The 13370-nt window shown below is 42.1% G+C and overlaps 1 protein-coding gene across 1 annotated transcript in view; it reads right to left on the reverse strand.

The window, feature by feature from the left end:
* COL4A2 (collagen type IV alpha 2 chain) overlaps nucleotides 1-13357 on the reverse strand; it is a 138011-nt gene extending 124654 nt beyond the window's left edge. Inside the window, exons 1-2 of the mRNA XM_042868499.1 lie at nucleotides 13157-13357; nucleotides 12984-13044 (exon numbers count right to left, since the gene is read on the reverse strand). Coding sequence (XP_042724433.1) covers nucleotides 12984-13044; nucleotides 13157-13200 — 105 coding nt within the window. The 5' untranslated portion in view covers nucleotides 13201-13357. The remainder of the gene's footprint in view (nucleotides 1-12983; nucleotides 13045-13156) is intronic.
* Nucleotides 13358-13370: the final 13 nt, after the last annotated feature.

The following is a 13370-nucleotide window of genomic DNA, read 5'->3' on the forward strand; positions in this document are numbered from 1 at the left end:
AGGGACAGCTGATTTTGCTGCTGAGACCTTCTGAAGAGGTTAACCAGACTAAATCAGAGTTTAATCTAAAATAAGCTCATAAATGTCAGAAAAAGAAGACATTTCTTCAAACTATGGCAAAACTGAGATGGTCTTTCATTCAGAAAAGAAAGAAAGAAACAAGCAATCCCCTTGTACTTTGATTTAAATTCAGTAGTTCCTTACTTTTTTCTTCTTTCACAGACAAACAGTACTCCCTTTTGGCCTTCTCTCTCTGGCTGAAACAACTTCAGGGTAATTTGACTGGATGATAAAATGTCAACATAATGGTCCCAGGCCTGTCTTCTCCACTACTAAGAATAGCATTTTTCTCAAAGATTTTGTTCTTGTTTACAGAGAATCTGTACACAGTGAGATGAGAGTTGAAGAATCTTGGGAAACTCTTCAAATAAGAATTCAAAAATCCCCGATTTCTTATGTGTAAATTGTTTTGGGAAGATGGTATTTCTGTATAGATGAATAGATTACCATGGGATTCCCCATTATCATGATAAGGTACCATAAGCTCGCTGCAGACTATGTCTAGAGGGTAAATAGAGAGAATACTTGGCACGTGCATTTTTGTATCTCCTTATTTCCTCAGAAAGATGAACTCATCTCCCACTATGAACCATGCTATACTATGAGGCTATATGTGTGCTTGTCTTAATGCAATATTTATTTATAAAAGGTTGGTAGGGTCAAGACTAGGAATAAATGGCAGGGGTTGGACTCAGCCTATTTCTCATTTATAACAAATGACAGCCTTAGCTCAGTTCCTTTCTCCTCATTTACAAATGTTAATGGTTTTAAGGTAGACAGTGAATGATGACACACAAATAGCAGGGAAATTGCATCTACAGAAAATGAAATATCTTGAAGAAGTAGTACAAATTACAGAATTATTAAATGGGGATGGTATCCTTCCAGTGAAACAGCTGACAAATCTGGAGTCCGTTTCATGGAAACTGGATTCTATATGCAAAGCATTTCACAAATGCCGGTAAGGTTTCTGATTTGGTCACAGTAACTCTGTACTATATCCTTCCTTGGGAGAAACAGTAGACTAGGTGGCTCAAAGCATGAAGACCTGCATACCTTCTAAGCAAAACAGGATCATGTATGCACGTTGCTGTAGGGCTCCTGTGGATTCCTTACTCAGACAAATTCAAGACTACAATCCCAATCTTCAAAATGATTTACAATCCAGCTTCAGGCTACCTTACTAATCACCCATCTACTCAATGGTGACCCAGTGTAATACAATGCCCTAAAGGACAATACAAACCTCAAGCAAGAGATTAGAGTTGTGAAAGCAGAGCTAAAATTTTCTTGAAGTTCTCCAACATCTTAGATTAGTGAACATAATTTATCAAGAACGGCTCTGATCTTATTCCCATGAAGGCAAGGAATTTGAAGTTCCCCTTCTCACATAAAAAATTAATCAGAAGATCAGTATTGGTCAGAGCATGCTTTGGATGGATGGTATAGGATGTTTGGATCTTTATTTAATGTCATAAATTCCTAAAAGGAAATCAACTTAAAGAGAAATCTTTTTTTTTTCTAGATTATTCCCTAATCCCTCAGCCACATGAGTTTATTTGGATAACTACTCTTTGGAAAGGATTCAGATATATTTTGATGCATGGAAATATTAGCATATTCCACTCCTTTGAGACTAATTAATTTATTCTACTCAGAGGAAATTGTACTGATTGCTTTATTCCCTGTGTCACTAAAAGAATGGAATCCCAAGAAGTCCTCTTGACATTCCTTGTGACTGGGGCAAAAGCTAAGCAGACTGTCTTATAGAGGAAGGGTTTTTTTGTGTGTGTGTTTGTTTTTTTAAAGGTAACATCAATAGCTCCATAGATAAGACAGAAGGGCTGTGATCTGCAAAATAAATCTGAACTACTGCCACAGAAAAGGAATGGAAAAGTAAGAAGCAGATCTAGACTGCAAACTGACACAATGTGACTGACAACTGATAAGCTCCAGTTAGCAATAAATGAGGACAGTGAAACCCCCTGCCTTTGACTTCTCAGTCATAACTTTATTCTGTAAACAGAAGGTAAAAGAGCACATTTTTCACATTCTCCTCTTCTGACTATTCCTTGTAGATACAAAATCTCTAGGGAGAGGGAGACAGATGGAAGAGATGTGCTGCAGTTCTCATACTTTTCAAGAACAGATCAAAGTGCAGTTGAGAAATGCAATCGAAGCCAGAAAATGAGCCAAGTGCTACGTCCTCAAGTCATCGTCCTTAGCTTGGGGAGGACCATCCTTCCTAGCACTCTGACAGAATGAAGATGGTTGATGAATGTTGTGGGGTTTTTTTTTTAGATACCTCTTATTTTGCAATTTTGTTTGTGACCTGTTACTATTTCAGTATATTGACATGCTTATTTTTGTCCATTATTTTACTTACATGACCCAGATAGAGATCAATGGAGCATCACAATGCATGAAATGTCACGTAATTTTCAAAAACAAAACTTTCAGGACAGGGTTTGTTTTTCTGCGGCGTTAATTTCCTATTCAATCATGCCACATAGCAATACAGTTGCGAAGCAAGCCACAAATATTCAGACTGTTAACTGCTGCCTGCATTTTCTGCATCTCACCATAAAGCCGCTCAGTTCTTCCATTTTGTTCCTATTCAGGTAAAATTACCCAGTTCACTGAGTTATGCAAGATGCGAGTGGAGCCCTGATTTCCAGCCAATTATTTTGAACTGAAGTATCATAGTCTGAGGCAAACACACTCTGTGTTTACATTAATACATGACATACTCCTGTGCCCTACTGCTTGACCATCTGCATTGTTTAGCTGCTAGCAGAAGTCCCTTGCATGCTTTTCACTTGGGCTAGCAAGTGAGCTTGCTTCAGCACTCTGTCAAGATATTTCTCATCACCATCGAGGGACCATGGGCTGTAAGGGGCTGCCCAGTTTAAAAATTAAAGAGGCTAATTACAAGGGCTAATGACTACCATAGGCATGGACTGACTGTGCCAACTGGCCAGAAGGGCAGAGAATACACCTGGGACCTCTGTGGTTTGCCATAAAGGACACAGCCAGAGAGGAAGCAGCTCGTGAGCTTTACAGAGTTAAGGGATAACAGATGTGCTGGCTACCTCATGGATGGACACAGCAGACAAGATTTGGGCAACCTTATGCCTTCTCTGACCGTGCACCTGCAAAAGCACCTGGGGAAAATTCAGCTGCAGTCCCACACGGCAAGGGAAATGCTTAAATTTCCCTGCTTGCTTCCTTCTTCCAGCAAGAGCAACTGAAGGTTTTCCAAGTGTCATGCAGAGCTGCCTGGGCCGTTTCCAGCGAGCTGTTTCTCTGGCTCCCAGCTCAGGGAGATATTCCGGCTTCCCATGCTCCACAGCCCCAGTGGCTATTCCCAGCCCTGTGCGGGAGCAGCATTCCTTTCTGCTCACTCCCTGTGTCATGGCTGAGCCTGGGACGCCCTGGCAGCCCCGGTGGGCAGCTCCACTCTCCTTCCACAGGGGCTCCCAGAGGCCTCCATACGCATGCGTATGGAGTGCTGTGAGACCGTGACCAGGTGGCTGAACATCAGCTGCCCAGGGTTGGCAGGCCTGCTGCCCAAATGTACCACTCCTTCCTTCATCTGCTTGTGGTATGCAAAAGGGGGTTGTGCAGACAGAGCAAGACCGAGCCTTGCAGAAAACCAACACTGTGGGAAGAGTGAGGCAAGGTGCAAATCAGCAGGACAGAGAACCCTGCTGAGCTCTCCCAGCTTCCCATATCCACCTTAAGAAATGATTTTGCTCCACACGGCTGCAAGGCTGTGGCTCTGCAAGCACAGGCAGGACCTGAGCACGTTATGAGCACGTTATGATTTGGACAAATGCTTTTTTCTCCCCAAACTTCTTATTTTTTATTTCCCCAGGTTTGTTTCCACCCCCATGTTTCCATAAGTTGGCCAAACAGTGAGAAGGCTTGTGTCGTACTGAGCCAGAGGCTGCAGCCTCCCGAGGATGAAGATGGGCAGAAGAGCACCCATGTGGCTTTGCCTGCTGCAGCCAATACATGGGCTCTGCGACCCACATCACACAGCACCCAGGTGCTCTACCCTAGAACAGAGCTGCAACCAGAGACAGTGACAGCTGTTTGTTTTCTAAAGACCTAAACAGAAAGAAAAGAAAAAACAACAATGAAAACAAAAAACCTTTTGGCAAAGCATGACACATGGAATGGTTCATGCCGTATCCAAAATACCTCATTCTGCTTGAAATGCTTTTTTTTTATACAGACTGATTATATCATCAGAAGGTAATTTTAAACAGCAAGGAAGCTTTAAAAGCCTTATGAGGTAAAAAGGAAAAGTATAGGTGGAATAAAAAGATCATAACATAGCTTCAACAATCAATAGCAAAGGGATGTTTGGGCACGATCTCCATCCAAGACCTGCCAAAACCAAGCCAAGCCCTATTTATCTGAATGATCTTCACATGCTGACTTCAGAAAGCTACTTCAAAATAAAGGTTGGGATCACTTAGGCATAAATATAACTCCTGAAATATCCAAGCAAGTGTATATCACTGGTAACAGATGTGATCTAAAAATTCTTCAGAACTTGCACATATAAAATGATTTAAAAGAAACCAAGCACCTGCCAATAACAGAAAGCATAATATAGCATGAAAGGCAGTTGAGAGGAAATAAAAATGTTGCCATTCATAAAAATGAGGGAAAAAAGTCCATATTCTGGAATATAAAGTACCTTGAAGAATTTTAAAGATAGACTCTCTATGGTGGATGTAGTAACAGCACAAATCTCTCTTCCTCCAGTAGCTATTTGTGGAACCTCTTGGGTTACAGAGCAAAGCTCATTTCACAGGATGGCATGACAGTTTACTTGGAAAGAAAGCAGTTAAGAGTCAGTATTATTTCCTGATCTGCAAGGACAACTCCTTGCAGATCATAGTGCTCATATGAAAGCATTTTCTTCTTATTTGTTTGTTTAATATTTACATGTGTGCTAAAACAAATGTCCAACAGTGAAAGATCCTTGCCTTGGACATTAGAATACAGATTATAATGGTGAAAGAAAGACTTGGTGCAGCCTGTGGTGGGAGCAAGCTGTGAGCTGAGCACTGTAGGGAGGAGGCAAGGAGAAGCAGAGCTACCCACTTGGCCCCTTTGGAGACTGGGTTGAACCCTTTGCCATGGGCAAAGTCCCTACTGCCATCAGCTAGGCCTCTGCCACAGGCCCTCCAGCCCCCCCACCTGTGGGCTGATGTCTTGGCCTCAGCTCATCCTCATGGCCTTGCCCAGCCATTCCAGCAGCATCTCATTGCAGGATCACCCCCAGTGGGCCTTGCCCACTTCCCCACCCTGACTGCCATTTCCTACCCCTTACCCTGAAAGGCATCATTTTGTACTGCCCCTGACTACAGAAAGCCTCTACTCCTTCCTGGGCTACATATCTGCAGAGATGGCACAGAAATGTGCATGCTCTAGAAATGTAGCAGTCCAGTGAAAATCATAATGGTGGAAAAGTAGAAACTGGGCTGAAAAAATAAAAAAGTGGAGAACCAAAGTATGTGTAATTACTCATGCAAGCATCAATTTTATTTTAGCTTCTCTGCAAGAGCTTTTCTCTTGGTGCATGTTGTTTCTTGTTTCTATGGGTGGAAACAATGAGATGCCCTTGCACAGTAGTGATCCACACCATCACATTCTGCCACCCAATAGGCACAAAAAGGGCACATGAAAATAAAGATTGTGGGACCTTAATCACTCAAGAAATGTTTGCATGATAAAAATCACATTCTTTCACCATGAGCTGAGTCAAATGCTGATGTCAACTACCTGCTGCAATTTGTAAGAAAATAGCTATTGATAAACACCCAGAATGACTTTGAATTTTACTGTTTTTTGCTCCTCAGGAGCAAGCAAGGTATTGTAAAGAGAATAACACACTAGTTTTCTAAGGGAGAAGGGAAAGAAAAGCTGTAGACTTTGGCAAGCAAAGGCATCATAACTGTAAACTACGAGATCACCTCTGAATCCTCCAAGATCTTGGAGTATAATGCAATATGAAGAATGTTCCACTCCTTGCCTTGGAAAAACAAAAGCAAAGAACGATTAAAAATACCCTAGTTTCATGCAAGAAATTAACTAGTACAAGAACAAAGATTCCTCAAAAAAAAAAAAAAAAAAAAGTGCTCTAAACCACTGAATTAAAATGATTATTATACATCTGTCAGCTTATATACATAACAGAATAAAGCCACAATGCTGGTTTACATTTTGGCAAAGTCAATTCTGTTTGGACTTATAAATCATTTGTTTTTTTGCACAAAATCTTAAAAAAATAAATGTTAGGTTTAGAGTCATAATGCATAAAGACTTCCCATGGTGCAATTACTACACAATAAAAGCCAGATGTGCTACTTTTAAAAGTTCATGGAAAAGCAATGTTAAATGTTTGAAGCCACTTTGGTTGCTTCCAGAGAAAGGTGATAAAATAAGATGCTTTTATTGCATGATGACGTACCATGACAGGATTCTTGTCCCTCAATGTCAACACTTTAACCTCTGAGAAACATGAGAAGCTGATAAAACTGCCTCTTCTATCAAATGCGGTGCAGCATGGCTATATCACATTCAATTCATAGTAAGTCTGAAAAATAGAATCACACTGAAAATATAATTGCAGACATCCCCTGTGCATTCCTCTATCTACTCATAAAACAAAATGAGCAAGGGATGTATGTGTGGCTCTCCACTGAGGGATTACAGAACAGGGACATGCACAAAAACCTCTTTCTCATTGCGAACTCCAGGGAGAAAATATGTACTGCTTTTGGTGTCTCTAGTTCCTGAATGAATAACTTGAACCAGTGTTAGTATATGTCTCTATGTAAAGAATTGTCTAATTTAATCTACACAGACATAGTAGTAGTTCTTAAATCTACCCAGGAAGACTGATTAATTCATAAGAATTTGGGCCGAGTATTGGTTTCATAGGCAAGACAGCAAAAAAGAATTTCATGAAAGCAAGGGAAATAGCAAGGAAACTATCTTATCAATGAGTGGATGAATGGGCAGGCAGCATATGAGAAAGAAAGGACCAGAAGTAAGGAATTTATAGCTATGGAACAAAACTGTGTTTCCATATACATAATACTTGCAGAGAGTGTTAGTGTGCCTGATGTCATACAGATGCTGACAGGTGAAATCCTGCCTCTGATAACGGAAAAAAACATAAAAATCTCATTTGGGCAGTCATCCTGCTGCCTGTCTGCAGCATGACACACACTGACACTCAGGATGGTGACACCACTGCCAGATTCAGGCACGACAGTGTCAGTGGAAGTGAGGGGCTCTGCAGCTGCCTGCATGCCACCTCCTTTGCTCAGGATTCCTCCCAGTTCTTCCTCCCAATTCTTTGGCAGAACAGCCCCTTCTACACATACTTGTGACTGAACATAGAAAGAGTCCTTTCAAACTACGCAATTACTCTTTAAATGTCCAAAGAAATGGTGAACAAAGCGATCAGATATACTATAATGACATTCCAAATATATTTTCATTTCTCCACATATCATTATTCTGTCCAATTTTCTTATCAAACACCACTATTACTCAAAGAAAGATGAGCCAAACCACTCTAAGTTAAGCAGACATAAACAAAGCTTGTCTGTAAGCAACAGAACTGTCCGAAATCACCTCACTGTAGTGCTGAAACGATGCTGTTCTAGAACAGGATTGCTATGTTTCTGTTTGGGAGATCTCCTAGAACGAGTTATCTCTCAAGTAGTGTGCAGGTGCAGAAGTTGATATGTTGGATTAACTTCTCCAGGCATGTCCAACTTGTGGCCCACAGGCTGCATGCAGCCCAGCACAGTTTGCACTGTGGCCTCTCCCTGCCCCAAGTCATCACAGCAGTGGCTCTGCCCAATGGAGCAGCCCAGCCAGGTCCTTCAGCCCCAACAGAACATCAGTGCCCTGAAACCAGGCCATAGGAGGCAGTGCAGTGCCAGTTCAAGTGATGGCAAAGAAGTCTGTGGATTTTGATACACTAGGTCAAAAGAATTCTGTGAAGAGTGTAGAATATACAGCCATGTTTTCTGCTGCGATAAAGGAATTTGAGAACAGGCTTCAAGATTGCCAAAAAATTATCAGTTTTTTTGTTTATTGTATACTCCATTCTCAGATGTCATTACCTGTGAATTTTCAAATGGAATGTATGGACTTGCAATCAAAGATTTGAACATCTCTCTTTAGCAGACTTCTATAAGCCCTCTCTTAGCAGAGACAAATATCCTTCACTTCACAGTCACGCCTTATCCATGTAATCACTTTCTGCAGTACATGCATTTCTGAACAGCTGCTCCCAAGGACGAAGTATAGGAAGAGTAAAATTTCAGCAAAAATCTCTGATGAACACCTGGAGAGCTCTCTGAGAATTGCAACCACTGCAGCCATCGAACCTGACATTGATGCTCCAGCATCACAAAAACACTAGTTTTATGAAAAAGAGAGCAACAAAATCATATGTTCTAATAATAATAATAAAAATTAAACATTAAAATAAGTTTTGTTACTTTTATACATTAACTATATCACATATTTTATGAAGTGAATCTTAGTGCATGCATTCACAGTGAACATGCCCAGTAGGTCAGACTGAGTGCTTCAGCCTAGTTTCCTTCTGCCTGGAAATCCTGGGTCAACATAAACAGTCCTCTTGCTTTCACCAGACAAAATTTTTGAGATGGAAAGAAACAGAACACATGGGGGAAAACCTGTGTATATGATAGCTGTAGAGCGCTGAAGTATAATTTAGAGCATTAACTTGTGCTAGTTATCTCATTTCACTATAAAATCAATAGAAAGATGTACATAGTACTATTGGTTCCATCCATTCTTATAAGGGATTGCTGCTTTTCTCTTGCAGATGCCATTTCCCCTAATACATCCCTTTACAATGTTACAGAAATCAATAGAATCTTATTTCATTCATACTGACTCAATTTTCTTTCTATATAAATCTCTCGATACATCAATACTTTCTTTTTTTTTAAATACACGACAGTTATGATCAGTTACTCATAGTTACTTTTTGTGTATGTTATTCTAACTTTTTCATAACTTTTCCTAGTCTAAAATTCACCCCTTTTCTGGGATTCTATTGCTCTCCCCAGTGTAGAGCTTTAGAAAAAGTAATTTTTGTTAGGAGCAGTCTGAATAATGTACTAATGGAGCACCAATAAGGTAATCAAATAGAATCACAGAATCATAGGATGGCTTGGGTTAAAAAAGAAAACAAAGATCATCTAGTTTCAACCCCCTGCTATGTGCAGGGTCACCAACCACCAGACCAGGCTGCCCAGAGCCACATCCAGCCTGGCCTTGAATGCCTCCAGGGATGGGGCATCCACAGCCTCCTTGGGCAACCTGTTCCAGTGTGTCACCACGCTGTAGTGGGAAAAAAATTCCTCCTAATATCTAACCTAAACCTCCCCTGTCTCAGTTTAAAACCATTCCTCCTTGTCCTATCACTATCCACCCTTGTAAACAGCCGTTCTCCCTCCTGTTTACATGCTCTCTTCAAGTACTGGAAGGCCACAATGAGGTCTCCCTAGAGCGTTCTCTTCTCCAAGTTAAACAAGCCTAGTTCCCTCAACCTTTCCTCATAGGAGAGATGCTCCAGCCCTTCGATCATCTTAGTGGCCCTTCACTAAGTTACAAATGTTGGAAAAATTAAATGTTACAAAAAAACTTAAAAAGAAGTATTTTTTGGGAAAGATGACAGTTAAAAAAAAAAAATCAGCTTTATCAGAAGGTATATTCTGTAAGAAGAACAAAAAGAATTATATTTTGAATGAAGTACACATGCAGGGAGAGAAAGGAAGAAGAAATCTGTGAACATAACTACATTTAGTATAGTGAATACAATTTAAATGTTCATCTGTCTTAAATAAATCTATAATGTAAAAAAGTTCCAAAGTTACTCAAGGCCTTTAACATCACCAGCCAATGTATGCCAAAGAGTACAAAAGATAACCGGAGCCTTATCCACTCCATTTGGCTACTTCTCCCAGCATTTCCATCCAGGGATTCCTCTTCCATTTCTTCTGCCTCAGTCTTAAGCTATTCTAAACATCCTGTTTCTTCTCTGTTCAGAAACATCCATCCCCTAGCAGCTACAACAGTCTGCCAGAAAGATGCCCAGTCAAATGCTTTGGGTTCCGCTTTTTATCTGTCCTTCCTTGTTGGCTTTCTCCTTAATCTCACTGCAGTGTCTTCACATATGTAATTTCACTCATTCAGCAATGTTTATCCTCAGCAACTGAAACTCATTCACATATGTGGCTATCAAACTCAGCTGCTCTGCTTGTCTCATTACAGGCAGAACAATGACTTTTAATCTGGTCTTGCAGAATTTAATAATTCTTTTTTTTTTTTTTTTAAACCCAGGCTAATGAAAGTCTTCATAGCATTCACATGTTAATTTGTGTAACAAACTGTAACAGATCAATGTGACAAACATGATGGCAGTATGAAGAGAATGGGGGTTTTCCTGACATACAGAAAACTTGGAATTCAAGCCTTGTCCTCAGTCACAATCCTTATGCACAAAATGAATCCTCCACACAACTGCCAGCCAGCCACCCTCAATTCCTCAGGTGCTGTTGCTGTTTCCCACGCAAGCCTGCTCTGTCACACTGCAAATACATTCAGCAGGGGTGAGGCTGAAGGAGCAAGGAACCCCTTGTTCTCTCCTCTAGCTGCTTCTCTTAGCAGAGCTGACCAAAGCTTCCATGAATGTGTTTGGGGATCTGATCCAAAGTTAGCTCTTCCCACTCTTCTCTTTGTGAGGGCTGGTTAGTTTAAGCCAATAACTTCCCAGGTCAGCTCACCATGTGACTAATGAAAGATTTGCACTGGCTAAACAGAGAGAGTGGCATATATGCAAGAAATTGGTAAGTATTTTGGTAGCAATACTGCTCTAATTTCTCATGGAAAGATGACCATACTTCATCACTCAAATGCACAGCAGAGCTTCATCTTCCGCACAGCTGCCATCTTAAAGATGTTAAGTCAAGGAAAATGGATCTCCACGCAGGACACTGAGCTACCATAAAAGGGAGAATATATTTTGTACAGATTTCAGCAGCAGTGGCCAGACTGCATCCACTACCTTGAGGAGGTAGCTCATGTACCTCCTCTGTATCCATCTACGCTAACCCTGCAGCCTACAAGCCAGAACATGAAGATATATGAGTCTGTGCTATGGCTAAAGCTCAGGTATCATGCCACTCACCCTGCAGCACACCTTCACAAAGAAGAGGCATACCACAAACGATACCTTGTTATATCAGCTAATCCCACTGATTTCGTTCCCCTAAAATGCTTGCATTGTCATCAGCCTGCTCCACATACAACAGTGGATGGCAATATTGTCATTCACTGCACACAACTCAGCAGAAAGATGATACCACCAAAAGATCATGGCAAGGGAAATCAGCACGTGACACTCGAGTTCCTCACTCAGTGCCTTTCCTGTGGGACTGTGAGAGCTGCCTGCCAACTTTCGCTTTGTCACAAAGGGAACGATGCACCCCAGTATCCTGACACCAACAGCCCCGTGCAGATCTTAGGGCCTGCTGCAGCTTGTGTGTGAAACCTGTATGGTGTGCCACAATACTAGCTGCAAAACTCCTAGTATTTCCCAATTCTTAGTGCATTATGCCACAGAATCATAGATTGGGCTAGGTTAGAGGGGATCTTAAAGATGATTTAGTTTCAACTCCAACCCATTTCACTGCAGACATGTAATCACATAAAAAAGGGGTAAAAACTCCAGAGTGGGATTAAAATATAAGTAGGATAGCTCTTAAAAAACAAAGTTGAGGTTCATTTTATCCTAGCATGTGGCCAGGGAGCATCACCCCAGCCTAATGGCTGACAGACATGGCCACAAGCCAAGCCTCTGCGATCTCTCGGCCTGCAGCAGCCAGGCCTGATCCTAAGCCTACTCATAATAAGGAAAATCATTCCAGTGAACTCACCAAGCTCTGGGACAGGCACATGCAAACTCCTCCACTTCTTTCAAACCCTTGTGACAATGATGAAGAGCTAAAATAACTTCAGTTTACATCAGCATCCCAAGCAGATACTCATAATCACCTATTGCAGCATTCTTTTTTTTTTAATTTATTTTTAGACTTAATAATCATAGAATCATAGAATTGTTTGAGTTTGAAGGGACCATTAAAGGCCAACTGGTTCAACCTCCCTGCAACGAACAGGGACACCTACAGCTTAATCAGGTTGTTGAGAGTCTTGCCCAGCCTGACCTCGAGTGTCTTCAGGGATGGGGCACCCACCACCTCTCTGGGCAACCTGTGCCAGGGCCTCACTATCCTTAACGTAAAATACTTCTTCCTTATATCCAGTCTAAACGTCCCTTAATTTAAATGACAATTTATTTATAAACGTGCTTCTCACTTGTACAATGAAGCCGTGTCTTCAAATTCTCAGTCCTCAAATGAGGTCTGTACAGGATTAAACACATTTCACCTGCAGGTTCACTTCCCTCCGCATTCTGGTGTCTGTAGCCCTACATTTCTGTCCCGCCCACCTGCCTCGGTGCTTTTCTCATGAAAATGAAGGCGTCTCGGGGTTTGCTTCTAATTGCTCGCTACGGCTTAACAAATTAGCCATCCAGAGCAAAAGTAACCGTGGAATCCCTCAAGCTACCTGACAGCGAAGCCCCGCGCTTCTCTGCTAAATATCACCTCGCTGAAGGCAGCAATCTGTAAGGCTTGCAGAGATGATTTGTTGGTTGTTTCTTTAAATGGCATGACAGATAAGCCATCTGGCAAAGGGAAACGCGGCTCCCCGCTTGCAGGTACCAAGGAAACAGCCCTCGCCCTCCTTCTCCTCAGTAAAAGCCATCCCCAGTGCGCGGTACTTACGGCATCGACTCTGCCGGCTAACAGCACGACCTCCAGCAGCACCAGCAGAAGCCCCACGTCCCTGCGGGAGAGGTGGACAAACTCAATGCTGGTCAAAGCGAGCGCAGCACAAGCACGTGATAAATCCCGCAGCAAAAGGTGAATACGACTTTAAAAAAGTTGCAGTTACTTACTGACAAACAAAAACACGCGCGCCGGGAAGCGGCGAGAGGTCCATGTCGGTTCCTTCCCAGCCGGGGGGCTCGGCTCAGGAGTCGCTGGCTCCGCGCGGCCGTCCCTGGGAAGCAGAGCAGAGCACAGCCCGCATGTAGCGCCGGACTCGGGGAGCGGCCCCTCCGCAGCTACGGGACGGCGGAGCCCGCGTCCCCGGCCCCTTTGCACCGCAGC

Source organism: Lagopus leucura, unplaced genomic scaffold, assembly GCF_019238085.1.
Source record: "Lagopus leucura isolate 7727_CA_CO unplaced genomic scaffold, USGS_WTPT01 Super-Scaffold_100001, whole genome shotgun sequence".
In the NCBI taxonomy this organism is placed as follows: Eukaryota; Metazoa; Chordata; class Aves; order Galliformes; family Phasianidae; genus Lagopus; species Lagopus leucura.